Source organism: Cheilinus undulatus, linkage group 23, assembly GCF_018320785.1.
Source record: "Cheilinus undulatus linkage group 23, ASM1832078v1, whole genome shotgun sequence".
Classification (NCBI taxonomy): Eukaryota; Metazoa; Chordata; class Actinopteri; order Labriformes; family Labridae; genus Cheilinus; species Cheilinus undulatus.
The window spans coordinates 10,832,590-10,859,415 of NC_054887.1; the positions used below are offsets into that span (position 1 = coordinate 10,832,590).

Here is a 26,826-nt window from a genome sequence, read left to right on the forward strand (position 1 = left end):
CGTCGCCCCGTCTTAAGAAATGCATGTGCGGTCCCTCGAAGGTAGACCTGAACCTCGGATTGGGAAGCAGCACTTGCATGTCTTCTTCTTCTTTCTTCTTCTTCTTTTTTAAATTTTTTTTTAAAGGTTTATTTTGGACATTTTTTTTTCCTTTATTCGATAGATGAGGACAGTGGATAGAGTCAGAAACAGAGACAAGAGCGGGGGAGAGACATGCGGTAAAGAACCTCAGGCCGGGTTCAAACCCGGGCCACATGGGGCACGCCTTAAACACAAGGCCACCCACGCCCCATCTTCTTTGCTCTCCCCTTGTCACATGTTCTCTTTTTCTGATGTGTCAATAAAGGCGGAGTCCTAAAATAAAAAATGGTTGCCATTAAATCAGGAATATAATCTGTCCCAGTATGTCAGCAAGTTCAGCGAAGTTCACAACGTGAAGATTTTGTGCAGCTGTCGCTATAATACGGTAGTTGAGCTGAGCCTCCCCCTGACACTTGTCTGTAACCAAGGAGTGTTAAGGTCACAATTATGATCCAATTTTGAAGAAAAGCAGTTAAAAAGTGCTGTCAACCACACATTAGAGATCACTGTGTGTCAGTACAGCCTCACTGCAAGTTTCCAGGATGCACGACTACAGGGTGTTGTGCTCCTCGGTTGCTTACTTGCTTTTTAAATTGGGGGTTCTTTCTTCATAAAAGCTGAACTACATATGGTGTAGTTATAAAACTTCCAGCTTCGTGCTGCTGCTTGTTTCCAAAATGATTTCTGTACCTCATGTTTGGTGACAGTGCAAAGCCAGAAGTCATTCGAAATTTTAAGACTGCTTTTTCTCCTTCAGTGTGTGAAATTAATTCATGAAATTAAGTGTTTTTTTAAACACTTTGCCAATAGCTTAAAGTAATGAAACGACATTTCTCAGGGCTTTATGCTGCTGTATTGGTTGCACCAGTATATAAGCTGCTGCCAACTTTTGGATCACTACTGTTTTGGGTTGAAAACCAAAACATGTAGTGGTGCTGTGATGTCTGTTTTATAACCCTGTTACTGTATATGAAAAACAATTCTGCCAATATGGCCCTATTTGAACAGGATTAAAATTACCTGTGGACCTCTGGTCATTTTTAATAATTGGCAGGTTGTCTCTTTTCTTTAATCCTGTGCAACTCGACCATGTCTGTAATTTGCTGAGTAAAAATTCCAGTGCAGATTACCCATCATATTTCAGTGCTCATACAGGTAAAACTTAACCTCTGCGAATCAGAATTTCTGTAATTTAGAATGGTAATGTTTTTTTCTCAGTGTTTCAAATGGCTTTTCCTGCTCCTTTTCTGATTAAAAATAATTTAATAAAGACTGCGTTGACAAAGTTTTCACACATGTAGGTTATAAATAGTTCTTTTTCTTTTTCAATTAATTCGAGCTTATGTTCAAAAATTACTATTTTACTACTCTCTTGTCCAAATATATGTGCGTTCATTGCTGCTCTCTTAACATGCACAGCGCTCCTGTTCAATCCCCTGCAGCTTCTCTTTGCAACTGCCTGATCTTATAACACTATTATTTTACACAATTTGATTTGAAATGTGTTGCTGAGCATTCAGTGATTAGACTATAACAGCTGATCTGTGCAGGGAGGGTTTCTGTGGATGCGTTACAATACAAAATTAATAGAGTGCAGATTCACAAGTTTATTGGCAATAGACAGGTACAGAACTACAAAATGTAAAATACCTAGTGTTTATATAGAGGAACAAATGTTTAACACATGCTGTCTATTGTAAACGTTTATGTAGAGGACAAATGAAGACAGTGTCACCTGCAGAACGCGATGCTCACTTCACTTTCATTGCTGTCATGCAGCACCTCCATGTTTTCCTTTAGAAATGTCTATAAAACACTGACATCAGGGGGTAATTCACAAATTATCAGAGGCCCACAGTTAATTGGAATCTTGCGAGTAGTCCTTATGCAAAAACTCTGAATAGAGATTTTGTTTTAAATGCTTTTACTTGTGAAAGTCTAAAGGTAGAGCATTGACCCTCTTCACTGCTGCTAAGTCCTCCATATGCCATAAGTTAGATCCTACTTCCAGGCTGCATGTCACCTCCTCTGTTAATTTTCTTCTCCTACTACTCCTCTCCTTAACTTTTATTATTTTAAAAAGCAGAAAGCAAAAAATGACCTGAAATGGGAGTTTTAAAATCAAAACTTTGTGGTGTGGATGTAGCTTTAAACATATGGTATGAAGGTTTTGGCCTCATTCAAGTTCATTAATGCTTTAAGAAAGTTTTCAAAATACTTTAACTGAAATGGTTGTTATGACAAGATTTAAATTTCAAATCTGCAGAGGGTTATTCAAATTCATCTGAAGCAAACGGCTCCTCTCCTGTCGATTATTTACACTTTCATGGCCCGCCTGATTGAGGTAACCCACCTGAAAAACGACGATTAAACACAGTAAACAATTTAAGAGCTGTGCAAACTCAACAAAGCAGCAAACAGATAAATTAATCTCTCTTCATGCATGGTGTAGTCTAAGCGTTAGCTGCCACACTGCATGTTTGTGCACATATTCTGTTCAGGGCTTCTGTTTAATGTAACTGAGTAAAGGAGAGGTTTTTCCTCCTGATTTGAGCAGCTTTGACAGTTCAACACTCCACCATAAAACAAGCATGACCTTTGCTTCTTTGCTAAACAAAAAAACGCCTTTGACATTCTGTATTCTTCTAGTTTTTGCTCCTTTTTATTTTATTTTTTTCTCCTATTCATTAATGTTTCTTCATCTTCAGTCACTTTGGCATCTTTTGTCAGCTACTCTTCAAATTTTTTCCTCACTAGGTTTAAGTGGTGACAGTAGAAAAATAACCCTATCCTGGTAGGTACAGCTCGTGACTTGTCAGCTTACTACCATCACACCTCCACCTTCCCTCCTTTTTCCCCTCTTGTTTTTCCATCCCTCCATCTTTCTTTCTGCACCTCCCCACCCTTCTCATCAGCACCCTCCTCCTCTGCCGCCGGCTGTACCCTTCCCAGTTACTAACCCACTGGTTTGTTGTTGGTTTTTTGGAGTTTAACCCATAGTGAGTTTTGCATTTGCACCTGTATTATTTCTGTATGTTGAAGCAAGTCTGACCTTCCCTTTTCTTTTTGGCTCCATGTTGAACATCCAGAAACGCAGGCTAGTTTTCAGTTTTACCAGGAATTATAAGGGATGTAACAATACCTTGCAAAACAATAATGAAAGATACAAATATGCACCATTTAAATCGATTTCACAAAGATAAATCCTGCGGTACTTTCATTTTTGTAACCAGCTGAGGGTGCAGTCTGCTTTTGGCTTCCCTTATTTGATAGCGGTAGCTGAAGAGAGGCGTATAGCATTCAAGAGGGAACCATGACCCTGTTTGCACCTTGCATTAACACCCATGCAGGGTAAAGGGATGCAAAGTGTTAATCCATTCTGCAAGGTATGGATGCATCTCAATGCTTAGCCACAATGACTTGATACCTGATGGCTTAGGCTGAGTGTAGAAATGCTCTTGGGTGCCTTCATCATGACTGGCTTAGTAATGTAAAAACTCAAGGAGCATATCATAAAGTGACTTATTTACATCTCTCCAGCCTCACTGGTCACTTGGTGTTTTGAACTGAGTGGTCATTTCAATCCAACCACCACTCCACAAGGTTTAGTTACAATGTCACCGTTTAATTCGGATGCATGTTTACCACTGAAGTTGGGGAGAAAAGCAGTTAAAAAGGCATCATTACTCATTCTCTCTCATTGCTTAGTATCCCAGCATGTCATGTGCAGGGGGGGGGGGTGTGTTAGTGTCAAGCTAAGAGGTGACCAGCAAGGCTTGGTGGATGTAAATGAGTCATGTTGATCCAACAGTCACAGAAATGTCGTATGGGCTGCTGTTTGAAGAAGAGGTGGGAATCAACTTGATATTCGATCACCAAGCAAGGATGATGATGTAACATGTAAACAGGGTCTACATGCTGCTTGGTTTTAGGATTTGGGCTGCGTTTAACATTTTGTTGTGTTTAACAAGCCTATAACTAATGAAAACTTCTAACATTAAAAAAACGGAGAGATGCTCTCCCTGCCTAAATGCCAGCGGCAACAACATTCATTTGAAGAGATTTTCATGATTTGTACTGCACAGTATTTGTATTTATTCCATTCAGGAGTTGTTTTTGACAAGTTTACAGAAATAGCTTTTTAGATGCTTAATCACAGGCATCGCTTTAATAGTAACAGTGCAGCCCAAAAAAGTTAACAAGTATTACTAATAACTACAAAGAGAAACAGAAGAGATTTTATACTTTCAGAATTTAATTCAAAGATTTATACTTGTAAATTACCCTCAATGATATTTCTTTCTAAATAATTGGAAAATCATTAAAACTCATGATTAATAGATATTGTAAACCAATTATAATCATTTATAAAGAATTGTGGGTTAAGTGTATTGTTGCATCCCTAAGGATAATGACCGTATCATTTACAAATGCTGTGTATTTGTCTGACAGGTGTTTGAGGGTCAGTGACATTTAAGGGTTCGTTTAATTGGGTTGCACCACCGGACATTTGCAACTAATTTCAAATTAAACAGGCAAATATTTTGACACATTGTTTCTCTTGTTCTTTTTAGAAAGTGGACAGTTGTGTTATTAAAGTAAAATTGAGAGTTTTATGGTAAAATACATTTTTAAGTTTATATTTGTGTTACCTCTTGTGACAGAAAATAAATGTTTTTCTCTTTACTTGAAAATGATCTAAAAACCATTTTACTTCACCATAACTGTCAGCTGGAGTTAAATGGATAAATTATGATGAAGTCTGTTTTTATCACTTCATTTTAAGATGATGAAACGCCCACGGTTGCACCACCCTGACTTTATGGATCTTACTGGCTTTAATCAGAAAATTTTATTTTCAAAGATTCCAGCATTTAAATCATAACAAAGTATTCCAATTTGAGTTTCTCACACAAAATTACATTTTTAGTAGTGTTAATAATCTGTTCATCTACTCTGACATTTGTAGAACAAATTAATATGTTATAAACTGATTACTTTTCAAAAGGAAGTAATAGAATTAGACACAAAAGTTTGCACGTCATGTCATTGACACTTGTATGTATCATGAAATGCCAGTTTGTATTTCATAGACATTTTTATTGTCCTTGTTCACATTATTTCTGCATAGAATATATATGCATATATATAGAATAAGGCTGTCGGCATTAATGCTTCTATCACAACTCTATCACGGTCCAAATTTTAGGTGCTTTGTAGTGAACTAGCAGCAGCTGGATACTACTCACTGTAGCATCTCCGTGCTCTCAGTGATTTAAAATAAGGACAACACTACTCCTTTAAAAGTCTCACTTCACTTTGAGAAACTCTGCTACTGCTAAAACTGCTATTTTTCATTCTAAGTAAAAGTAGATTTTCATTTGAATGGGGCAGTAAAGTATTTTTAGCTTAAGTAAAAAGTAAAAATATAAAGGAACAGTTAGATTGTTGGATGTCAGAGAGTCATTTTGTACATGTGCCTCTGCATATTTCTTAAATGTTTAACAATCTAACTTTGACAGAATAAGCATTTCAGAGCTGCCTCCTAGCTCCAAGTCATAGTTTCAGACCTTACTGTTGTAGCAGTAAGGTCTGAAACGCTCATAAAAAAACATCTTTTTAATTTGATACTAAAATAAACATAAGATAACAGGATATTTTAAACATATGATTAACCAGATTGAGTGAAATTCAAGGATTTGTGGATTAAAAAATGTTTGACAGCCATACTGTTGATGTATATCTGACTTTAAGGCTTAGCTAACTTCTGTTCACATAAACCTTGTTTTAAAATTGGCAGATCATCAAAATAAAACGAGACAGCTTTGTGTTATTTTCAAGGGGGGCATCTTTGTCAGCCTTTGAGATTTCATCAGAAACTTGCAGATAAAACTGAGAGCTGTTGAGACTTTTTTTAACAGATGCCAGCAGAGCTGTTACCTCTCACATTTCCGTGAAAAACTGTCTCGCACTTGGATCTATTTTTAGACTCTGAGGTATCATGAGTTCACCTGCAGCCAAACGGGTTGCACAATGACTAAAACGACCTTACAGCCTCAGGTCAGTGTGGCATGAGACTGCGGAGAGCAGCTGAATCACCTCGAGAAGAGTTTGAGGTTTGCTTGAAGGACGTGCCCCCCTCCCTATCTCAGTTAATGATCTCAGTTTACTTCTCATCCTTTATTTACTCGACTGCTTCCTTTTGTTTTGGCAGCTAATTGATTTTTAGCACCATAGCCAGGGGTTCTGTTTGAAGCGTTTCCATTTATTTTCCTGAAGCAGCAAAATGAAATCCATCACAGTTAGTCAGCTGGTGAGAAAAATAATTACAGTAGGGATATAGTGAGGGCTAACACTTGGAGAGGAGTGGAAACTGCTCTCTCGATGCTGATCTGAACATTTTTACAGGTTCAGGTTGACCTTGTTTAACACTTTCAGGACCAGTAACTTAACTTGAAAGTGTTGATTTGACTAGTTTAATATTTTGGCAAATGCACGTAGTTTTCTTGCGAAGTGGTCCATCCCAGTCATGTCTGTAAGCCTAGTATAAATACGCAGCGAAGAGTCTGTTATCTTTGCTCAGTGCAGTTGTAAAATTCCAGAGCCTCTCCCTCCTGTTGACAGAGGTTCACAGCCTTCTGCCCTCCGCTTTGAAGCCTCTTTGACTGCACTGTCTGCTCCTAAAGTAGTGTAGCTCACTGCACTGACAGTCATCCGTCAGTCATCTGAGGCTCACCTGCCTCCCGCTGCCCTCTGCTTCTTTAATCATTGTTGCCTATCGTGACAGGTTTGAGATTTGTTGTCCTTATAAGTGCAGGTTTTTAAATTGAAACCCAACCATGCTGTTGCTTCTTCATTGCTCTGCATGTAATTTAGGTATCTGAAATATTACTAGAGCAGCAAGAGTTTTCAGTAAGGATAATGAGCTTAAAACTACAGTGGGCACATTCATGCTGTTAGCATCTCAGCATTATTTGGCACTTTTCCTGGAACTACTTTAACTTCTCTAGGGATTCTCCAAGAAACTGCAAATTTCTCAGTAGAATCAACCTGAGTTTTTTCACACATGCACTCACATTTCAGAGAATTTTCTACATTTCAGGGAAACCTACCCAGAAAGTTGTCTTCAATCCCAGGAAGTGGGAGAGTTAAAAAATTCTAGGTCGCCAACAGGAAAAAAAACTCAGCGTTAAAAGTGGGTGAAGAATTTGAATGTGCTGACATATGCAGCTCACAGAGAAAGGTACAAGACATTTTCAGGAGCTTTTTTTTTACAAGTGTGGATGAATGCGCTAAGTCAAGGTGTGCAATAGGATTTTTTTAAACTATACACTGTTAATAACTGCACATGTCAGGGTTCCTTTAAAGCCCTTGTTTTTGAAAGTGCTATTCAAATACAGAGACAAACAACAGAACCCAAGCAGTTCAAGAAGTTGAAGAAAAACCCTGACCAGGATATTAACCCAACAACAGAAATCAAAAGATACCATGCAAACTAAGAGAGACCAGACATCACATGTCACCATAGGTAACATAAAAACACAGGAACCTGGCTACCTCAGTTTTAACTGAGAGGGCCAAAAATTTAAGAAGATGTGAGCGATTAAAAAGAGAGCAAAGAGGAATAAATGTGAGATAAAAAAACAATAACAGAATGGCAAAAGCGGTAAAATGTGGTAAGAGAATCCGAACAAGAGCCAATAAAAACAGTCGAACATAAAATAACACTTTATTCTTATGACCACTCAACAGTCATGGTGTATTTGATGTTATTCTAAATAATTCAACCCTATTTTCAATACCATTCATTTTGATAATAAGGAAATATTTTCTTTGAAAATGTATGGTTTATAAGTCTGAAAGTATGACATTAAGACAACCTTGTAATTTAAAATGAGAACTTTTTTCAGTACGGCACAGAAGTTGTATATATTTAGTCATTAATAAACTTGTTGAAAGTGACAAATCTTGAGTGGTCATGAATTGTAGACTGAAAGTGTAAATTTCACTACACAAAGGGAAAAGGGAACACCTTATGAAGGAATAACACCTGCGCAGTCTTGTTAACGCTGCATTCCTGAGGATGCAACTACAAAAGTCCATGTTTTCAGTCTGTCTGATCTGGATTTATCATCATCTCCACATCATATCTGTTGATTTTTGCTTGTGTTAAATCGTCTTTCAGTTGTTTAAATGAACATTGTATGTGTAGATCTGATTTTATTAGCCAGATTTGAGTGTGTTTTCATCCTAACCATGCCCCACTCCCTCCTCTGGTCTCTTCCAGAAGGATGCAGCCCCCCCAGCTGAGTGTAAGCAGCAGTGAAGCCCGGCCCGGCTGCCTTGAGGATCAACTGCACTGTAACGGCTTCAAAAACTTAAACAAAACAAAACAAAAAAAGATTAAAAAAAAAAATAGTTACTTACCGCCTTATAATGTTTTGTATTTTTCTTGGTAGAGAATTTGAAGAAAAAAAAAGTTTCAAGATTTTTGTTACAAAAACTCATGGTAATATACTGGGAGCTGTGTTGCTCATTATACATAGTATTTTACTAGACCTGTTTTTTCCTTCTCTTCCTCCTTCTCTGTACGATATCTAGATAGACTACAGGAAAAAAAATCTCCCTTGAACAGCATGAACTTGTTTCTTCACTGCTAAAAAACTAGTTTGGGTTCTTGTGAAGTCTTTTGTTGTATTTGCTCTTAGACAACAGCTGTGGTTTAGACTGCACATCTCGTCGATTTCTAATAATCCCAGCCCTCTTCTCCTCCTCCTACCAAAGCTCCGGATTGGTCCATTCTGGTTGTTTTTTAACTCTTAGTGGGGCCTTTAGCACTTGTAAAAGCACTGTAGCATTTCCAGGTGGAGCGCCGGAGCAGAGACGGACGTATGGCGAGCAGCCGGGTGTCTATTCCACTATCTAATCTTGCTGAGCATGGGATCTGGAGTTGGCGTTTTCCCTGCGCCACTTGTGCTCAAATACTTTCCGCTCTTGATACATTCCAGTAAGCAGGCTGGCTGGCAGCGTCGGTTTGGCTCCTCTTCTCCATAACTGGACGTTTGAATTGACAGAAAGTGGATTTATCGCTCCCAGGGCTTCGGTTAAGCCCAGTCAAGTCTCTTTAACATTCCAGGGGATGCTAAAAACGTAGAAAAGGGACGGCGATACGATAAATCAGTGCTTCAGGCTCCTCGTAGGCTCGCAGTGGCGTCGCTGTCGTCTTTTATAGCACTTTGTACTAGCATGTGGTGTACCAGTGGCGTCCTGTCATCGGTTAGCTGTCTGAGTATTCCTTGTGAGCAGCACTTTTGTTTCACGCCCCCGTGTGTAACAAAAAGGGGGGGCGGTGCTGTAACGGCGCTCTGTGGAGAGTCCAACTTGTGCTAACTGGTTCTGAAGCAGTGTCTTCACCTGGTGTGGCACACTTGGCCTGTTCAGAGAGGCTTAGGGCAGATGTAGCACAGCAAAGATGAGGAAATACACACCCCCCAAACCCCTTTTTCTTATCAGTTTACCTCTTGTGTCGTTGATGTGACTCACAGACCCCCGAGGTCTCACTCCATTATGAATCACTGTGAAAGAAACCGAGGGGATGTGTGATAAGGCCGCCGTGTCGGCCAATGACCCACCACCCTCCTTAACTTCCATAACCCTGTTCCTTTGTTACCCAGAAGGCCACAGAGAAGCATGTCAGAGCAATACTTAACGCCAGGAGGGGCACCGAGAAGAAACCGTAGCCCGCCCTCCTCCCTCCCTGTCCATCCTTCAATGCCTTTTTGATTTTAAGTCGTGAACGCAGCCCAGTGTCGGCTGTCCACTGTGGAGAGCAGGGTACTTCTCATTCTGCAGGGAGTATTCACATCACGTTCAGCAGGAAAAAATAGGACGCGAGAGGGTTTCTGTAGGGTCCTTCTGAGCAGCTGTTGTCAAGGCAAAATGCTATGCTACAAAAATACTAATGTACTCAATAACTGTACGTGTATGTTCATGAATAAATTGGTTAAACATGTCTAGTATGGTCGACTCGTTTGTGTTTTCATCCATTTTCATGCACTCTGAACTTCACTTGTATAGCTCTCTTTTTGATCAGCACAGTCAAAAGTTGAGTTTTTTCCCCCATACCATACTCCCAAACTCCTCATGCACTTTCCCTTACTGAAAAAACATCACAGGGTCAAGGGAAGTTGTGAATAAGAGGATGGGAGAGGTGAACCACATGCCCTTTTCCACCAAGCCTACTGGTTCGGAGCTAGAGCCTGACCTAGCACCAGTTCTTTGGTTTTCCATCGCCAAATCATCGGCTCTGGGCCAGGAAAATGGGTTGTAGCATGGCAATGACTCTTGGACCAGAGGAACACTGGCGCTGCTTCGGTGGAAAAGCAGTAACGAGGATAAGGGAATCTGACTGCTCTTATAGTGAGTGGATGTTATGGATAGGATGTAGGGTTCCTGTACAAAAAATACAATTTGGCATTGATGGATGACAAAATCCACCAATTCCCAATACGCTCTGTGTGCTGTGAAAGCCTTGGTTCTTAATGAGCTCATTAAGGTTTTTCTCAATGCCTCAGAATTTGGCAGCTTTCACCCACTAAAAGTCTGAGCATTATGACAGCACCTAAAAGGTTTGATTTAAACGTCCTTGATAGTGTGGCTTGAATAATTCTAAATACCCCCCTTTTTTTTAAGAGTATTTCTAAAATCATCTTTGTTCTTTCTTTCCTTTTAAAACTTGGCACAAAAGTAAGGAAAGTTGTGTTTGGTGGATTTTTTCATTGTATTTCTTCAGTCAGTGTTAACTTTGGTCTTCTGGAGGTAGTTCTTTAATCAGGTGCCAAAGCCTGGACTTGAATCCTGTTGAAAATCTGTGCAGTGAACTGAAGACCATCAAATCTGCAGGTGCTTGAAGGATTGGCCAAAAAGAATGGGCTGGGATTCCTCAGGATAAGAGGAAAGAGTAAATATTTTAAAGAAAATATTCTTTTGTAATTGTCCTTTTCAGTCACCATAAGACCAGGGTCTAAGTTTTTAGACTGAGTGAAAGAATTATAAACACCATAAAAAATATATATATACTGCTTTAGCTAAAATACACTAGAATCTTTTTGTTTGGGAGTATTTTTACTCCACAAGCTGCTGGTCATAGTATCTTTGTTTGGACACCTATTCAATTTTTGCCCAGCAGAGGGCGCCATTGCTGTCATATTGCGCACCACTTGGCACCCACTGACCTCCATGGGGAATGTGGTTAGTAATGAAATAAAGAGGGGCCACATTAATACCACACATACACAGACAGAGCTGTTAGACTTCACCTCAGAGAGGGCAGCAACAGGGACAAACTCTAAAAATAGACGGTTAAACTGCAGATGGTAACACCGCAGTAATTATAACAACAAGCCTGCAGTGTTCATGGGTGTTTCTGAACCAGCAGAACATTCTGGGCTGTTTATACATGCAGGAGACGGCCACAAACATCACATAATATTAGCAGCGCTGGACAAAGGAAGCAGTGATGTCTGATCCTTTTTGAAATAACTTTTGAAATAACAGAACAGACTGCATTCAAGATCAGACTAAAATAAAAGTGACATTTTACAAGGGTAAAATAACAGACTTGTGTAAGGCCTAACAGAGCATGAGTCATTGTGATTTAATGCATAAATTAATGCAGGATGTGAGGAGAATTCCTACTGCTCATCATTAACATATGATCAATTCACCTTGACTTAAGTGTAATTCGTTTAATAAATATTCACTCAAAGAAGCCAGATAGAGCTTCTTCATGCATCTATTTATACGCCTCCAGTTAGCTCCTTTCAAGTAAATAAAACTAAATTTAAGGAGCTTTTTGTGCCTTTTTATATCAATTCTGACAACCAGTTTGACTGAAAAGAAAACAAGGAGTGTATTTGCAGTTATCAGTGTGTATGGAAGCCCAAAGTAGGCATGCAACTATTTCAACTACTCCATTTTCCTATGATAATTAGGGTCCTCAGAGCAAGGACCCTATTGAAACTAAATGAATTCTTTTAATATTTCAGTGAATAAATTGCTAATTTAGAGGCCTTAACACACCCAGAACCTCGTTAAATTCATAGAAAATATCTGGTGAAAATGTCCTTTCAGGGCCCCTCAGTTAGTTAAGCTACATGCTATCAAGACAGACAAAAAAACTAATATACTGTATTTTAAAAATATGTACAGGAAGTGAGATCAAAAAGGGCAAACTTTGCCAGGGGGTTTTCAACATTTTTAAAGGGCTAATCATGGACTTTCTATGATGGACTTTAGAATTTTATAACCTTGCAAAGCAGATGGATACGCCCGTTTCCTTGTTTCTCACTGGTGAATCCATCTTGCAAAGCTCCCGTCTGAAGCGTTTGGGCCCGGCTAGAAAGTGACAGGACCAATCAGTGACGAGGGGCAGTACTTTCAGGTGCAGCTGCTAAAGCGGCAGTTTTATCAGAACTTGACATTTCTTTGTTAAAAGAAGAGCAAAGAACAGCAGTGGGTTGTTTTCTTTTCAAAAACGACAAAGTGGAGTACTTACATGTCTGTAGTCGCCATGTTTTGCTATTCCTCAGTAGTTGTGCAAGCACAGCTTGATAGCAGCTACGTTACGTGTTTTGTTGCTCTTATTGGCCCGTAGAGATGTGACAGACAGAACGTTCATCCAATCACACTCTGAGTTTTTTTCAAAGCCTCTGCCTTTTCTCAAACGTTTCCTATTGAAGCTTTCCCAGATGGATGTGTGGCGTGTCAGGTTAAGAATTTTAAGAATCACTTAAAATATTCAGCTCCTGCACAACATTCAGCCTGAGCTTATCAGTTCTGGTCTACATAAATGCCATCAAGACACCTACAAAAAAGCCTCTTGGACACATGCCCATATCCCAACAGGAAGTCAACAGCTTCACCTTAGTTGCAACATAAGGCCTTTTTAATTGTGCTGAATAACTTTAAACTGAAATAACTTCTGGACATTTATTTTGAATCCTTCAAAATTTTCTGGTAAGATGACAGATGACATTGAACACACCTACATACAAACATTTATCATCATTTCATGGCAACAGGAAGTGGCGCAAATGGGCCACTTGTTTATTCCTCTTACTTTGCTGAAACTATCGAGCTAAGATTTTGAAACGAAATGCTCAATTTCTGTCCACAACACAGCTATATTTATTTGAAGTACACCTTACTGCTGTATGGAAGTCCACCAGCTTTTTTATTTAGTTTCAAAATAAGGGCTTTTTATGGTGCTAAATTACTTAAACCTGTAATTACTTCTGGAAAGGTTATTCTGTGTTTGGAATTTTTTTGCTGTGGTGTGACCTTAAAAGGGCAGTTTATACCGAAAACCCTCCAATATGGTTGAGTTAAAAACTATTCTGCGAAGAAGAGTGGGACAAAATTCCTCCACAATGGAGAAAGACTTATCACCAGTTATCGCAAACACTTGAGATCAGTTATTGCTGCCAAGGGTGGCACAACCAGTTATTAGGTTCAGGTGGAAATTACTTTTTGTGTCTTAGTACTCAGTGCTGTGTCTGGACATTTGCTATTTAGCAAATAGGTTTTAGATGTGCTTCTGTTGGTAGAACCTCGTTACAAACCGGTGCCAGGACAAACAATGTAACTAGATTTTAAAATCAAGACAATCTCTACTGTCTACCCAAGATATCACTACTACTACTAAGGGTCTCTCACTCCAGCTTTTGTTTCAGTGGTTAATTGCTGCTGATTTCAGCCATACTAACAGAGTTAGTCACTCTTGTTTAGCGAGCTAACTTACTGAACATGTCACAGTGCTTGCAGGTCTTCCCTCTCTGCTCTTTATGACGAGAAAGGTAACAGCAGAGTAGTGAAAATGAGACCAAAACAGCTCATCACAGAAAAATATGTCCAGAACGAGGCCATGGTAAAGAACATTTTCTCCTCAATGTATCAGGGTTCCTGCACGCTTTTTAAAATCAAATTAAAGACTTTATAAAACCTGAACTGAGAAAGATTTATACCACATTTTGCACTGTCAAAAAGTAAGAGGAATGGGATTTCTCAGTACACCCGACCAGGACTGAATTTCTCTGATTAAATGAACTGTTTAGGAAATGTCAAATGGTATAGGGCAAAATGATTTTTTGGTCGTAAATGTCCAAACTAGGTGTTTTCTGCCAAGTTTAATGACTCTTTTCCATCAATATACAGCATATTGCTATTTATCATAACACATTTTTGGTGCTGAGCAGGAATGGTGAGCTGATTCTAAAGAGTTTAACTTTTAAAACCAGGTTAATACATTTTATCAGGGAAGATCCGTTAGAGTAAGGGTGGGCTGTGAGAATTTTTTAAGAGGGCAACCTAGAAGCCCAGATGTAAGAGAATGGGCTAGTGTTTCACAACAGTACCGGGTTTATTTTTTCACAGAGAGTGGTCCTCCTCCTGGAAGTTTTGAACATCTAACACTAAATTCCCTGGAGAATATTGATGCACCAATTTATGGGGGAAGATGATTAAAGTCATATAAGGTTGGCTAGAAAACAAAGATTGGATAAGGACATGTCTCACTCAAAGTGCCTCAAAGACTTCTTATGGTCTCGAATTTCAAATATGTGATTTAAGACTAAGACTTTTCCAAGATCTGCAGGTACCCTGCTATCTGCTGCAATAAGCCTATTTATCTCAGCTTTTGTAGTTACCTGTAGCTGTCGTTGAAAATCGAGCCTTGGTTGCTTGGTAGGTGACCGCATCATGCAGTTATCTTGAGCTTCACTCTGGTTCTGGGTTTTTTTAATCGTAGACTTTACTAGCTTTGTGTCAGCGTGCTGCCTTTGCAGATTTTTGGAAAGATTTGACGCCGAGTTCACAGGAGACAGTGAGTAATTTCTGTTTACTCTTCACCATCACATTCTTGTCCTTTCTTTGCAACAAATCCAAAGTATTGTTATATCTCCACTAGAGATGCGCGGGGTTAAGCAGTTAAAGTCCTTTATAAATTTAGCTGGTGCAAGATTAATGAGTCGGCTAAACTAATTACCTACAGTGCTTAACAAATTTATTAGACCACCACCCAAAGTAAGGTTTATGCCACAGCTGCCCTAAATAAACAGCATTGGTAATTACCAAAATCATTTTTTATGTTTCTGCAATGGTTAATACACCAATATGTAGAAGCTCTTTAACTGAAATGATATTTTTAATGCTAAAATATAATTATTATTGTTATCCATGAATTTTCAAATTGACTGATTTACAAAAAACCCCCTGAAAAAACAGTAAAGCACATTAATATTTCTTGCTTAATATGTCAAATTATAGTTATTAACTTGCATTCCTGAACAGAAAAATGAGTTTTAGTGGTTGAATGTTATGCTTGATTAATTTTTGACTTCTCAGAGAGGCCCAGTGAGCCGGTTCAAATTTGGGTGAATTCAGTTTGAAATTCCTCGTTTCTGTTCAAAATGGTCAAACGTGGAGAGCTCACTGAAAATGAAATAGTCCGCATTAAAGCACTTCATGATGCTGGATGGTCTCTGAGACAAATATGACAGGTGGTCTAAAAAATTTGTTAAGCACTGTATATATTTTTTGTAAACACAGGCTTGAAATCCTAGTCTAAATGTGCTTTTAAACTGTAATGAATCTCCCGCCACTAGAGGCCACTGTAGCTTCAGTTAATGGCTGCTGCCTTCCTGTCTGAGCTCTCCCCTGGCACTTAGCACTAGCATGAGAAGCTTAGCAGTTAGCATGTTGTAGGAACAGTGCGATATGACAGTTTTTTAAGTAGTTAATGGAAATAAAGTGATATGTAGGGTGTTGAGGGTTGAACTCACATATAACTACTCTGCTAATGCGTAAATAGGCCACGTTTCAAAGCATAATATTAATCTGAAGAGGAACAAATGCTGGCAAAGCTAGTTGCTAATGTTAGCTACACTGTACGGAGTACATCAGGCTTACATCTTACCTGCTGACACAATGACCCTGTGAGGACTGTTTTCTAAATATTTTCTTCTCTTTAGACTATTCTGTTAGTATTTGAACTGCTTTGCTGTTTCCCCTCCTCCATGGACTTGCGCTAATGTTCCTGAATCCGCAAGTGTTGCATCAGCATGCATTACAAGGGGCGCTTGATTTGTTTTCTCCTGCTTTACATGTAATTGAAATATTTACACTAATGCATGTAATGAGTTTATTACTTTATATAAAAAAATGTGATCGCTAAATTAGCAACAGTAATGTGCTACTTTGTACCACGTTACACCCAACACTAAATAGAAATTGACCCATCGCTAAGCCCCTCCCTAAAATATTTGTCATATGTCCATTTTATATTCTAAGATAGATATTAATTACATTTTTAAAATATTGAATATAGGGATCAATAGGTTAGTGTTTAAAACACTTTAAACTTTTACATTTTTATGAATTACACTCAGGAATCTCTACTAACAGTTTTAATCTGGACAAAAATGATTAGGTAAAATATTTTTTTCTTCAAGGACTATTTGATTTATAAATAAATGCAGTGTACTTCAGCTTGGCTAAACTCGTAACACAGTTGTTTTCTTCTCATGGGGACACATGGCATCCAAAGCCACGCCATGATTCATTAAGTTTTTGATGATTCATGATGTCCCATGAATTGAACTCCCATCAAAACAGGCTTTAAAAGCTGTTATTATCAGTCTCAGGGCATGTTTGGGTAAAAAAGAACTGTGACACCACTGTTTGGCTTTTTTGAGTCCTGAGTCTGAGTTACTCTCTGGAACCTTTTTTTACATCTGTTAGCCCATTGTGCTCCTTGAAAGCACAAACTGCATTTGGATCTTTAGTCACTTTCACGCTGCTGTCTGACCAAGTGTTTAATTCTCGCGCTCACTTCCGTGTGTCTATAATCGCACCAGCTGCGAGTGTTTGAAGTATTATTCCCACTCCATGTTTTGCAAAGAGAAGACCCACCTTCCTCTGCCTCTGATTGGTTCTAAGTCTTAGTTGACCTATTCAACTGATGAAAGCAACGGAAGTTAACCAATCAGTGGCAGGGTAGCCGTTAAGGATAAAAATACGGAACAAATTGCATCCTGTGATGCCTCAAAATGGGACGCTGCATTTAATTGTCAAATACCGAACAATTCTGTATTTTAAGGGATGGTTGGTAACCCTAGTATCTGCTCACACCCTGTCAACAAATGAATGTAGCTTTCTAAAGTGTGTTGTAGATGTCTCTCTCTCCAGTGATATTTTCAAACACGTTTTACTACAAATTTCATAGTGTTTCCTCCAGAATACCTCCGACTTACACAGTGGAAAACTAGGTATTCAGCACTGTGGATATGAAAGCTTGAAGGGGGTAGCAACAGTAACCAAGGGGGGCGGGGCTTAGAGAAGGGCACAGCTGGCCCTGGTCTCCCCTATAGTATAACGTGAAAAATACCTGTATTCCCGGTATTTTTCAAAATAATAAACTACCATTATTAAGTAGCTGCCATTCTTATAGAATAATATTTGACTGGGCTGTTGCTGTCAGTGTCTTAGGAGACTGGGTGTCACTGAGGGGGGCGGTACACATCCAGCAGACCCCTCCTCCTCCCTCACACACGGCAAGCAGCAGTCAGACAGGCAGACAGGCAGGCTGCCTTCTCACTACAACCGCTAACACCACCGACACCTCAACAACACCGCTACAACCACCGCAGTCACGGCAGCTGCCCATGCCTCCACCTGCTCCGGGATAGATACCGTCCTGTTCTACATCCGTCCGTGAACCCAACCACCCATCAGCAGCAGTCGTGGAGCTCGCAGCCTGGTGAAGATGCTGGAAAACGGCAGGAAGGTGTTCAAAGAGGGTCTGCTGGAGAAGAGGAGCGATGGTCTGCTGCAGCTGTGGAAGAAGAAGCGCTGCGTCCTGACGGAGGACGGCGTGCTGCTGCTGCCGCCCAAACAGCACGACCCTCCGCAGCACCAGCACCAGCACCACGGGGACAGAGCCAAGGAGCTGCACTTCGCCAACATGAAGACCGTGGACTGCGTGGAGCGGAAGGGAAAGTACGTGTACTTCACGGTGGTCATGACGGAGGGGAAGGAGATCGACTTCAGGTGCCCACAGGACGAGGGTTGGAACGCGGAGATCACCCTGCAGATGGTCCAGTACAAGAACCGGCAGGCCATCCTGGCTGTGAAGTCCACCCGGCAGAAGCAGCAGCTGTTGGTCGTGCAGATGCCCGGACAGAAGACGCTCCGCAGCGCGCCGAACGTGGCGTGACCTGCGGCGGACGATGGTGCGCCATCAGCGGTAAGACAGCCACAGAGAGAGCGTAATTGAAGAGGGGGTCCCCAGGTTCAGGGACCACCTGGGGATCCCCTCGCATAATAATGGACCCTGCTTTGATGTTTTATTCCCTGGATATTTGAACGAGGACGTCTGATTCCACCACGGTCCTCACAGATCAAACACTGAGAGATTACTTTTCCAAAAGTGGACAAAATGTGGATTATTTTTGCGTATAGAAAAGTTATGGACTGTCTGATGAGGGTGAAATCCCGTGCAGGAAAACATGCTGGATATCCATTCCCAGGCAGGTTTGACATTTCACACAAAGAATTTAATATGTATGACTTTACGCGCAGAAATCGGCAGATCTGGAACATTCACTATGAAAATTAGGCAAAAAGGCGATATATACGTATATTGTTGATATAAAATAGAATTTCAAAGTACACTTTTGTGCATATGTGTGAGGCAAAATGGTAAGGTCAGCATTAGATATCAGTTCAAAATGCATATAAATGACTCAATTAAGCATAAAGACGCACAGATTACGCGCAAAAATCAATAACGGTGAAGTAAATGCCATGATTCTGTGAGTTAATGCAAATATGAATCCCATATCTGCTGTCTCAGCCTCATCACAAACAGTGTGAGCTGCATCTCACCCCAGCTGAACACCCAAGCTGTCTGTCTCACCAGTTTTAGAGTAAATTGGTGAAATAAGCAGCTTTCTCTGTGTGTTAGAAACGTTTCCCATGCAGGCTGATCTCTGTGCCACGTGGGGATTTGTTGTCAGACTCACATTTCAAGCACTAAATATGCGGATGCAGTGATTGAATATATGAATATTCACTTTTAATGATAATTAATGAGCTGAAATCTTTGATACTGGATCTGCAAAAAATCTTCAAGAAGCACAAATTGTCAAAGAAGATGCTGTATCAAAACACATTTCACACATTTTAAGAGCACATACAAGTTATAAGGCCTTGAGAGATTTTCAATTAACGTTTCTTCTTAATATTAAGGCTCCTGTTGACAGATATCTTGTTGGGAAGCAGAGCTGCAGCGACCACTGAAGTCTTACATTATGTCTTTTTTATTCTTTAAGGATTTAAAGGCTTTAACCATCTTTTTTGTCTTAAAGAATACATTTAGTTTTGTGACTTTTTGACCTTTGACTCTATATTACAATGGACGGCACGTCTCCATCTCCCACTGTTGTGTTAAAGTAAAGCAAAACTTCCCCCATGATGACTGTGGTCATATTTGGGTCAGCAGGTAGAGCTGTCCATCTCTCAATTAGGTCAGGAGTTCAATGCCTAACTCCTACAATCACATGCTGATGTGTCCTTGGGCAAGATACTTAGCTCCAAATTGCTCCCACTGCTGCATCAGTGGTGTGTGAATGTGTATAGATGCACTTGATAGTTAATACTGATGACCACTTACGTGCTAATGATTGTGAAAGGGTGGGAGAAGTCAGACGACTATAAAAGCGCTAAACAAGCTCGAGTCCATGCACAGAAGGGAGCAGGCTGGAATCGAAATGCCCCCTCTGCTAACCATAACACATATTTAATATAATTATAATAAACCTCTCCAGATTGAAACACATTTTTAAATTACATATGAGCAGAAACTTACTGTTGTGAAAAGTTAATAACAGTAGTGCCCACTTTTTGGCATGCTTTCTGTCACCGATCCTCCTTTAGTCTGCTAATGTGGTAAAGATCATTGTGAGAACCCTCGTTTATCAAAAGATCTGTCAGTTTTAACATTACATTGCTCCTATTTCAAGTTAATTAAAACAGAAAATGAGCACTTGGACAGTTTTTTTTTGACAGATTCTGGATGTCAGAAAAAAATGATTTAACATTAATTGCACCTTTACAGTTTGACCCACATCCTTATGATAATAGCACTCTATTATAGGTTGTTTCACTTGAGCAGTCTGGTTCAGTTTGGTACAGCACAGCATGCGTTTATTCGCATTTCCATTATCAATAGTTGGAAAGGGTCCCAAATAACAGACCTGCACAGCCCCACCCTTCCATAGGGATGCCAAGCTTACCTATCTGAGCTTTCACAAAAGAGGGTTAATGTCACTTTTAGCTCCATGAGGAGTGGGTGAACACAAGAGAAAACAGACCCAGATCCACCTAAATCAAGGATATTTTGACTCAATAGAGATCCACTACTGTTTCCTGGACCATTGACACTGATATGTGGCCACATATTGGGTTTCCTGATGTTTATGCTGACCTGATTTCAGGTACAACCTGAAGGCACACATCAGTGATGGATGTGAAAGTTATTTAACAGTGAAGTTTGTTAACACAAAGCCTGAGATCTGTTGATTCTCTGTATTTTAGTGAGTAATTTACTTATTATTACATTAACTCTATTGGCTGCAGACAATTTTTAAAATGAGGTCAACAGGATCAGGATTTCTTGCTTAAGCTCTTAAACCTTTAGTTTATTGTCAACGTGACAAACTCTCACATACAGCTCTCTTATGTCATATAAACTGTTAAAGCATCAGATACATTCACTTCATAAACCATCCATAAAATAACATCAGTATTTAACCAAATAGAAATCACATTCATCTACAAAGGCTGCTTTATCTGTGATAAACACCAATGGACTTTTTTTGCCTGTCCCACGTAAACCAGCTGTGTTAGTCTGAGATAACAGGATGATCTGTACAGCTATAAAACATAATCTGTTGTTGTTTGATGCCTTGGCCCTGTCTTAATGAATAGCAGTACATGGGAAAGAGAAGTTCTTGTGTGATTTTAAACTTAAAATACAAAACTTTATGGTTCAACAGTCAGTTTTGAATAAGGACCAGATTTATAGCAATATAAAATAAACAAAGTTATGTTCAGGCTTTCTCCATCAAACTGTGCAAATGAACCCATACTTTGGCCAAGAATGTCATAACCTGACATCCCATGCTTTATTTGTGTATTTAAACCATGCTAAATAAGTTGGATATTAACTTCAAAAATGCCCTTAATGTATCTGAATGTGTGAAGAATCTCTGAACAGACAGGTAGACCACAGCTCCTGCTGTCACAATGCAATCACTGACTTAAAGTCAGTCAACAGGGGGCTTACCTTACTCCTCTCTAGTTCTACCTAATGCCATTACACTCCTTTTGAGGCTTTCCACTCTTACTTCTTACTTCAGTCCAAACCAAGCCATGCTGATTTGCTATTCCATCAGTAGTTTGGCCAAGTACACCCGCCCTGCGTCCACGCATACCGCAGTGACATCACAGCGGTTCGTCATAATTTTGGGGTGCCTCACAGCCGTGTTAAAGTAGCAACTGCTTTGCCAAACTTTGAAATACCTTCCGGATTACCAATAGAACAAAACAGCACTTATTAAAGCTTGCCTTTTTTTCCCCGAGCTGTGGGCGTCTCTCTGCCAAAATAAGCTGGAACTAGAGTGCTACATTTACCTTGTTTTAGCAGATAGGCATGTCCATGGCACATCATCTGCATACACAGACAGGGCGTGCCCTCAAACAGGCAGTTTGGCTGTGGTGGAAAAGCAAACCAAGACAAATCAAGGATAGCCAAGCCATTCAATGTAATGGAAAATCACCATGTAAAACCCTTTCTAAATAGTGTTCTTTGAAGAGCTTGAAGCCCAAACACTCCACGGTAGTGTACAATCAGGTAACTAACGCTATTTTCTGATCTACCACCATTTATTCTTAGGGCTTGTTTTCCCTCTAGAAACCAGGAAGCGAAGTTTGACTGCTGTCACTGATCCATAATGTGAAGGAAACAGTGTTTTTTAAACATGTACTGCAGTCAGTGTGCAGGAAGAGCCCAAAATGTTTTGGCTTCACTCCCAGGTGGCTGTAGCTCTGTCCATTTTAATCTACAGTCAATGGTTTTGACCCTGTTTTATCTGTGAATCAGCATTATTGGTGAGTACATAATACATGGACACTAATTCAAATTAATTAAGGAAATTCTGACTTAATTCTCAAAATACTAAAAAAATAAACCTTTTGTTAGGGACGTATGATACTGGATTTGTGATGATATCAGATCTGCTGTTCACAAACTAATTTAAACAACACTAGTATCAAAATTAAAAATATGTGCCCTGCTTTCAAATGGCATTATTTATATTAAACAACAGGCTTTCAGGGTTTCCTGAAAAGAGCACGAAATAACAGAAAAACATATTCTTCTTGAGAGCAGAAAATCTAACGAGCTGCAGTTTACAGTGTTTAGAGCACCAATATCTGCCAGTACCAATATTGTGTCAATAATATCCCTTCTTTCTATAGTTTATTTTTGCAACAACTGTATTCAACCTCAGATACTCAACTTTATACTCACAATGCAAAATTTAATAACCAATTATCTTCTTTAAATTCCTGGACTAAAATATCTTCCACACAATCCTGCTTTTCTCTGTCAGTATGGGTTTCATCAGTGGTTTGTTTTGTTGAAAGAGCACCCTGAGGAGGTCCCGTTATACTGAGTCCATGTTTCATGTTACAGTTTGCCTCGTGTGTCAGCTCCATCACTCTGCAGTCCGTCTAATTGATTGCATCCACAGGTTAATTGGACACACAGCCGGAGGACGAATATCGAGCCAGACTGCACCTCCTCTTGCTCCTTGCTCCTGGATCCCCCTCTTCCATACCAGCGCCCCCTCGCTCCCTTCTCAGTACAGAGACTTCTTTCACAAAGACTGATGGACTAAAAGCATGTGAGAAAACATCTGTATTCTTCAGTGCGATGGGTTTATTTATTACATGTGTATATATATTTTCTATATCAAATGTTAACTTGTTGGTGAATGTTCAGTGTGGTTGTTGCTAGAGTGGATAAAGAAAAATGTGACGGTTACTAACCTTCAAAAGTCCAGAGAAATTGCGATCATATAGTTATTTACGGAAGATTTATTGTCATTTAACCACAGTTAAATGTTTCAACATTCATATTTTCGTTTCTCAACTGAACCAAAGAACCATTTCCAGACCTTTCTCTCTCTCTCGTGCAGTTTCACTCACTACAATACACTGACACAAATACAGTGAGCTACTGACATGTTGATTTATTAACAGCTACAACTCATGTTCCGATGTGTGCATCAGTATTTTACATCATTTTATCTAATAATGATTGTTTTAAGCTTTATCTTCTTTTGAGTCTTAAATTTGAGTTTTTTCATTACCTTAAGTTTTATTTCAGCTGTTATCTGCTGAATAGCTCATCCATGCAAGCAACTTTTAGGACATTTAACTCATATCGTCACTTATTGTTAGGTGGCACCCTCTATTGGCCACAGTTATAACAATGGTAACAAAACAATACAAGAAAGTCCAAGACTTTCAACCATAAAATTGACAATTCTGCTACCATAACATGTTTACTCCCTTTCATTATCCTAACATAACATACATACCCAATTTAACTTACTTTTTTTTTTTTTTAACCCTTCTCACACATTTTTGTCAAACACTGCAACATAGGTCACATTTTTCATGCTCCATTCACCAGTTTGCTCTCATTTTTGTATGTCTTGTTTTGACAGTGATGATCTGGAAGTGACAGGCAATCAATATGCAGTTGCAGGGGTCCAGCTACTCTAATGACAGCTTAACTGATTCCATTAATAGCTTGGTTTGCACAGAATCAGCAGTGCTGGCACCACCGGCCTTTGATCCTCCTTGTAGCCACGTAATTACTGCATAAAGGCTTGATTTACATTTCAGAGTGCACACTGACAAGTCAGGGCTTTTAGACTTCCAGCATTATTTCTATATCTCACATGTGGAGAATCTAGAAAATCAAAAGCTTGCCTATTTTTACCCCGAGCTGTTGGCGTCTCTTGGCAAAAATAGGCACTAGAGTGTTACCTTGTTTTAGCAGACATTGACATTTTCAGCATTATGCACAGACAAGATAAAGACAGTGTGGTAACTCTTCTAGTCTGTGCTTTTCAAAGTCCAGTTTGGTATTTGTTTTGAGGTGATGGTGCAAGCTTGTGCTCACGTGCCACAGCTGTCATACAGCAAACATGCACCCAGTCTGAAATTGTCATAACCTGACACAACCTTTGCTCCATTTTCTAGATCATTATACCAGCCAACCATGCTTAATGATGCTATCTAAATACATGCTGTTTTATACTTAGGTTAAAGAACATTTTAGCAGCAAGACAATAGCCACTAATTTGAGCTTCAGTGGCTATGAGTGGACGGAGGCTATGTTACACCTGAGACAGAGTATTTTTACAGACCTAAAGTGACAAGAAATATGAACAGTGAGCTTAAAAGACTAGTAATTCTAGTGAGCAAATCCCAAACATTGATAAGAGCAATCCATCAAGGCACTTTGCCCCAATAATGCCAGTCATGCCTCTTTCTGGGTAAAAACAAACAGCCAAAAAGAATGGAAGTGAATGGGAAAAGTTGGGATTTAAAAACTTAAATTACAAAAACCGTACAGTTTAATGGTTTTTAAAAGTCTGAATACAAAAAAATAACTTTATAGGTGGCCAGAGATGTCATATACAGGTAACACATACCTCGTGTGTGTTTAAACCAAGTTACATGAGTTGGATCTTAACTTTTAAATGAAGGATTGACAATATTATCGGCAGATATTTTCATATTAGCCAATTAATGCCAATTACCATTAATGTTTTTTTCTATAAAAATCTTCCTTAAAAGTCATATTGATATTGGTATCAGCTAAAACAATTTTGTAAATATTGACATCAGCAAAAATCCAATATTGTGCATCGGTTTTAAATGCTATTATTGTGTTACTGAATGTGTGACGACTGTTCACAGGCAGGCAGACCACAGCTCTTGTCACTGAGTGATCGCTGGCTTAAAGCCTTCAGAAACACAACACACATTTGACCACTTTACTGCTCTCTAGTTTCAGCTCAAAGCAACAGATCTCTTCTTTAACACTCCTTTATTTATTATGATTTTAAAATAGTTCGAAGAACAAAATGTAATGCAATAGCTTTGCATTGCTAAAGCTGTTTTCCAATCCACTGCCACTCAGTATTGACGCTTGTTTCCACCCAAATGAGAGCGTGGTTGCTCTGGTCTGGCTGCAGACCGATGTTCTCAGATGCCACCTCCTGCAGACCACCACTGTGAGACACCACTTCTGTCAGAGACATTATTTGCACTGCTGTACAAAGTATTTGCCAGTGTAGAAGTAGTTATCATGACTAGATTAAGCTACATTAGCTTTGGACAAGCTTTTTTTTTTCAAATTGTACCAGCTATATTAAATGTTTTGTATTTAGGTTTGCAGGTCAGGTTAGCTCTTAACCCACCCTTCCATTACCCTAATTCTTACCTAACCTAACCTTAGGCCTTACCCTAACCCCAACCAGAAGTGTAATCTGCTTTTATTTTGACAGTTTTTTTCATGCATTTCTGGTGTTCTGCAGAGGCAGGGGTCTGAGAGTTGTGGTCTGCAGCCAGACGGCCTTGCAGAAAGCAAGAAGTGACTTTGGACTGCTCTTGTCAGTCGAGTCTTTTGGTTGTTGTTTCAAATGATCAAGAAATTCAGTATGTATTGCTGGAAACCAACATTTTAATCTGTAGATAGTGATATAAATGAGAAGTGAAGTAAAATGTATGGATTCATATCCACTTAGGGCCTCCATATTTAGGGTTGCTTTTGAATTGAGCCACCACAGACTTATCAACCAGCTAACTTGTGCAACAACCAATCAGGTTATTTCGGTCTTTGCTGCAGCTCTGTCATTGGTAAATTGTCAGGAAACTGCTCATTTAACTCTGCAAGGGAGGTAAATTATTTGTAGAAAGCAGAGACTAAAGTGTACAATTGCTGTGAAACATGCTAAGGTTGAAAAATTGTCTCAGTGTTGTTTTCATGATGGAGAACGCCTCGCTTTCTGAACACATTTCATTTACCAAAGCTTCATGTTGTCTGGAAGTGTTTCCCACTGTTCTCCCCTTCTCGCCCGTGTATCACAGCCAACCAACACATGCCTCGGTGCTGTTGTCATCTCCCATTCGGGGTAATAGCTGTGCCCTTTATCTAATGCGACTGGTGTGATGCTTCTCTGACATGCCTGCCTGCTGCCATCATTACACTCACAGTTATAGCTCTGCCCTTGTCTGATTTCTTATTTCAACGTGAGATCTATTTTCATACCTGGAAAAGATACATTCCATTAAAAAAGACAAAAACAACTCTCAGTGTCTTTGTGGTTTCTTTCCTTATTGTGCACAGATGGATTTCACAGCTCCGCAGGGTCGAGGGGGTCATTCGAGTGACCGCTTTAACTAGCCGCTGCTGTGTCGGCCTGCAGCCTTTCATGCTGTACAACCACTGAACCTTTCACCTCCTGTTTCCTGCTCTAAAAGTAGCTGCAGCGAGGAGAATTGGGTTTCACCACCAGTTGTTGCCGCTCAGATTAAGTGCCAGCA

The 26,826-nt window shown here is 39.6% G+C and overlaps 2 protein-coding genes across 4 annotated transcripts in view; both read left to right on the forward strand.

Moving 5' to 3' along the window:
- Positions 1 to 10,093, forward strand: part of nap1l1 (nucleosome assembly protein 1-like 1) — a 52,964-nt gene extending 42,871 nt beyond the window's left edge. For 2 of the 3 annotated variants that reach the window (XM_041780630.1, XM_041780631.1), the window contains exon 15: positions 8,369 to 10,093. In XM_041780630.1, coding sequence (XP_041636564.1) covers positions 8,369 to 8,407 — 39 coding nt within the window. In that variant the 3' untranslated portion in view covers positions 8,408 to 10,093. Of the gene's footprint in view, positions 1 to 2,838; positions 2,876 to 8,368 lie in introns of all 3 variants that reach the window. The other variant, XM_041780632.1, reaches the window with a different exon arrangement.
- Positions 10,094 to 17,726: 7,633 nt separating this feature from the next.
- On the forward strand, positions 17,727 to 26,573 carry phlda1 (pleckstrin homology-like domain, family A, member 1). Its single transcript, XM_041780910.1, has 2 exons — positions 17,727 to 18,382; positions 22,953 to 26,573. Exon 1 carries the CDS (start codon positions 17,903 to 17,905, stop codon positions 18,350 to 18,352), a length of 450 nt encoding a protein of 149 aa, XP_041636844.1. The 5' UTR covers positions 17,727 to 17,902; the 3' UTR covers positions 18,353 to 18,382; positions 22,953 to 26,573.
- The last annotated feature ends 253 nt before the right edge of the window (positions 26,574 to 26,826 follow it).

Coding starts and splice junctions, on each gene's coding strand:
- phlda1 (XM_041780910.1), top strand. CDS start 17,903: ATGCTGGAAAACGGCAGGAAGGTGTTCAAAGAGGGTCTGCTGGAGAAG.